Consider the following 3,661-nt stretch of genomic DNA (forward strand, 5'->3'; position numbering starts at 1 on the left):
AGCCTGAACACCCTCGTCGTCGCCCATTTGTAATGTCTCAAAGTCCTGTCGGAGGGCTTGGATCCTCACTGACAGCACTTTGGACGTTCCCAGGCAGTGCTTCCTCAATATCTCCCAAGCATCGTGCGCCGATTTGGCCTCAGCTATCCGGTCGAGATTTGGCCCGTCCACCGCCTGCTGGATCAAGCATAGCGCCTTCGCATCTCGCTTCCGGTTTTCCCTCTCGACCGCCTCGTCCTTCGACTCCGTCACACCATTCTCCACCAAGTCCCATAGCTCCTGGGACCTGAATATGGTTTTCATCCTGAGATTCCACCGCCCGTACTCCTGTCCGGTGAACACCGGAACTGATGGTTGGGAGAGACACACTGGAGCCCCCTCCGGTGCCGACGAGCAGCTGGTTGCCATCGTCTCTAGCGCTCTGATACCAGATTGTTGTGATGTGGAGAGTCGCTGGCTTGAGGTGTTCGACGAAATGTCTCTAAATTATCTGATAATGTAAAACATTCATTCAAAGAGTCAAAGCATAAAGTGGGAGACGGAGGAAATTCTCGACCAATCCAAGAAGTTCATTAGCATTTGAATATATATATATAACTACGAGACAGGGTAGACACTTAACTCGAGCAACTATTAGGGCGAGACACTAAAAACGTTCTCCTATTGGTTTTGTCCGTAATCTTGACTCACCCAACCATTGGACCAACCCAAACATCCAGAGATTCAAAACATTAAAATACTAATATATCAAAAAGGTTTCCAACTACTTAAACTACCCACAGGGCTCAGTATCCATGCCCTGTAATCTCTGAACAACAAATGGTTCTCCATCCTCTGCAGTACAGACACCATGCTAGTTTGCTTCTCCACAAGCGCACCGACCCTTTTCCCCCACACCACACGCCTCACTTGCTCACCATGCCCACTGTCTGGGTCTTGTCTTCAATCACCATCTCAACAACTTAAGCATCACCACAAAAATCATTTTTCTTTTTTTTTAATTATAAAATGGGACATTCTAGAAGAAGCGCTCTCTTTCGTTCTCTTTCTCATTGTACCAAGAGTTGGGGGAAACCAAGAGAGGGGTAAGGAGAGAGCGGCGAGGGTGGCGGCAAGCTGAAGAGTCCCTTCCCTTCGGAGTCCTCCCAAACAGTCTTCCAGATCGCCTCATCTCCTCCTCCGGTGTACTCTCTCTCTTCACCGCCTTTATCCCCTTCTCTGTCTCCTCTGTTACCCTTCTTCTCTTCATCGCGGTGACCACCGATGCCATTTGCATCGCTTCCCGATCGCTTGAGCTGGCAACCTCGTTTGGGAAATTAAGTATCACCTTACAACCGCGCATTTGTAAGGCGGGAAGATCGTATGCCTTCGCCGCCTCAACGCTGGTGTCAAAGGTACCAAGCCAGACACGAGATCCATTAGGATTTGGATCTCTGATATCCGCCGCATACTTCCCCATGGCCGTTGCCTCACTCTACAGTACTTCCTCATATCCTGCGCTGGATCCAGTGCCGGTGCCGATTCTGGTAAATCATGCCACTCAAACACGGGCGGTGGCGGGTGCGAGATGGATAGTGTGGTGGGTCGGTGTTCTAGGTTGGATCTGAAACTAATAATGGGCGCAACTAAGTTTGGGATCTGATAATAGTAAAGATCAGCTGCTAAGTCGGTGAGGAAGTCTGGTACCGCGATGGAATCACCGAGAAGATGCTTGCGTATGAGGACGAGCACGAAAAAATCCGCTGCTAGGTTTGATTATGACCTATGTTTTTCTCTATGGTTTGGGACCGCTCTAGCGCCAACCTCCATCTAATCCTATCTGAATTCGCTCCATTTCGAAATGGTATTTCGATTGTATTGATATTCTCTCTTGTTGTTCCTAGGATTTTCCCCCTTTTTCTTTCGTGTGTTGGGATTCTAGGGCTTGGGTTTTGATGCACTTGTTTGCAGGTGTGGGGGTTGGTGGAAGCTGTAGGAGCTGATTTGGAATTTTGGGGTTGATTTCGTTTCTAGGTTTTGGAACAAACAAAAGAGGTTTGTAGAAAATCAATTTAAATAAAGTTTTTGAGGCTATTGCTATTCCATTATTGTTAGGAAACCATCCAAAGTTGCACGAAGTATAGGGCTAGCCATGAAAGTAAATCCCCAACATGCATTATTTAGTGTGATTCAGTCAAGCTATCTTTGTAGAGTTTGTTTCACAACCATTGCGCTATTTTTATTTTTTTTCTGATATTTGATGGAGTTCTTTATTGTTGGTTTTATCATATTTTAGGTTTTGAATTTGAATGAATTTGCTGCTTTATTTGGGTTGTGATTAGAATTATCTGCATCTAATGATCAATAGATTGATGTTCCCAAAGCACTAAAATTTCGCTTCTCCAGTTAATTGTTAGGTGAATGGAGTGTAAGTGGCTGCACTTGTGGCTAAAAGAGACTCCTCTAGTTCCTGAATAGTTTGAGTGATCTTTTGAACCTCCATAACCTTCTGATGGTTAGTTTTATCTAAGGCCTTGCTTGGGAGGGGGTTAGTGAGGGTATTGTAAGGTAGGGTTATGGTCCATCCCTTGTTTGGATCAAGGGTTATCTAGAGGGTAAGGTTTTAGGGGGTTAAATGGAGGGTTGAGAAACCTCCATTTACCCCATTTTCTCAACCCTGCAAATTGGGGGGTTGAGGAGGTTTTGATTTTCATCTTGACCAAAATACTCTCAACCTTTTCAAATAATTACATGTATGTATTATTATTAGTATTAATATTAGTATATTTGTACTCGTTTTATTATTATTATTATTATATTAGTATTCATATTTGTATATTAGTATTAGTATATTAGTATATTATTATTAGTATTAGTATTAGTAGTATTTCTATTAGTATATTGATATATTTGTATTATTAATTATTATTATTATTATTATTACTATTAGTATTTATATTTGTATATTATTATTAGTATTATTAGTATTAGTATTAGTATATTAATATATTTTAGTACTATTATTACTATTATTATTATGAGTATTAGTATATTAGTATATTAGTGTTAACATATTAGATACAGGGTATTATTATTATTATTATTAGTAGTAGTTGTATATTAGTTTTTAGTATATTAGTATTCTTGTTCATATTAGTATTTTGTATATTAGTATTAGTATATTAGTATATTATTAGTATTAGTATTATTAGTATTTCTATTAGTATATTAATATATTTGTACTATTATTATTATTATTATTATTATGAGTATTAGTATATTAGTATATTAGTGTTAACATATTAGTACGGGTGTTATTATTAATATTATTAGTATATTAGTATTATTATTATTATTACTATTAGTATATTAGTTTTAGTATATTAGTATTTGTGTTCATATTAGTATTAGTATATTAGTATTCATATTAATATTAGTATTAATATTAGTATTATTGTTGTTATTATGTCTTGTGTCTTTTGTGTATTAATAGATAAATATAATGAGTAGATAGTTTTACATAATTATATGTCATATGTGTCTTTTTTTCTTATAAGGGTATTTTAGTAATATTACCATAAAACCTTACCCTCTATTACCTTCAATCCAAACATTACAAGGTTTGGTAACCTTCATTTACCTTACCTTTGTCTCAAACAAGGTATAACTTAAAAACTCCATT

General features: G+C 38.3%; 1 protein-coding gene across 1 annotated transcript; it reads right to left on the reverse strand.

The window, feature by feature from the left end:
* Positions 1–1,018: 1,018 nt before the first annotated feature.
* LOC120284022 (ethylene-responsive transcription factor 5-like) lies at positions 1,019–1,459 on the reverse strand. Its single transcript, XM_039290848.1, has one exon. The coding sequence runs from the start codon at positions 1,457–1,459 to the stop codon at positions 1,019–1,021; it is 441 nt and encodes a 146-aa protein (XP_039146782.1).
* Between the last annotated feature and the right edge of the window lie 2,202 nt (positions 1,460–3,661).

The sequence above is a fragment of the Dioscorea cayenensis genome, chromosome 19 (assembly GCF_009730915.1).
Source record: "Dioscorea cayenensis subsp. rotundata cultivar TDr96_F1 chromosome 19, TDr96_F1_v2_PseudoChromosome.rev07_lg8_w22 25.fasta, whole genome shotgun sequence".
NCBI lineage: Eukaryota > Viridiplantae > Streptophyta > Magnoliopsida > Dioscoreales > Dioscoreaceae > Dioscorea > Dioscorea cayenensis.

Bases quoted from the DNA above. Each gene is read 5' to 3' on its own strand.
- LOC120284022 (XM_039290848.1), bottom strand. From the start codon at position 1,459: ATGGGGAAGTATGCGGCGGATATCAGAGATCCAAATCCTAATGGATCT.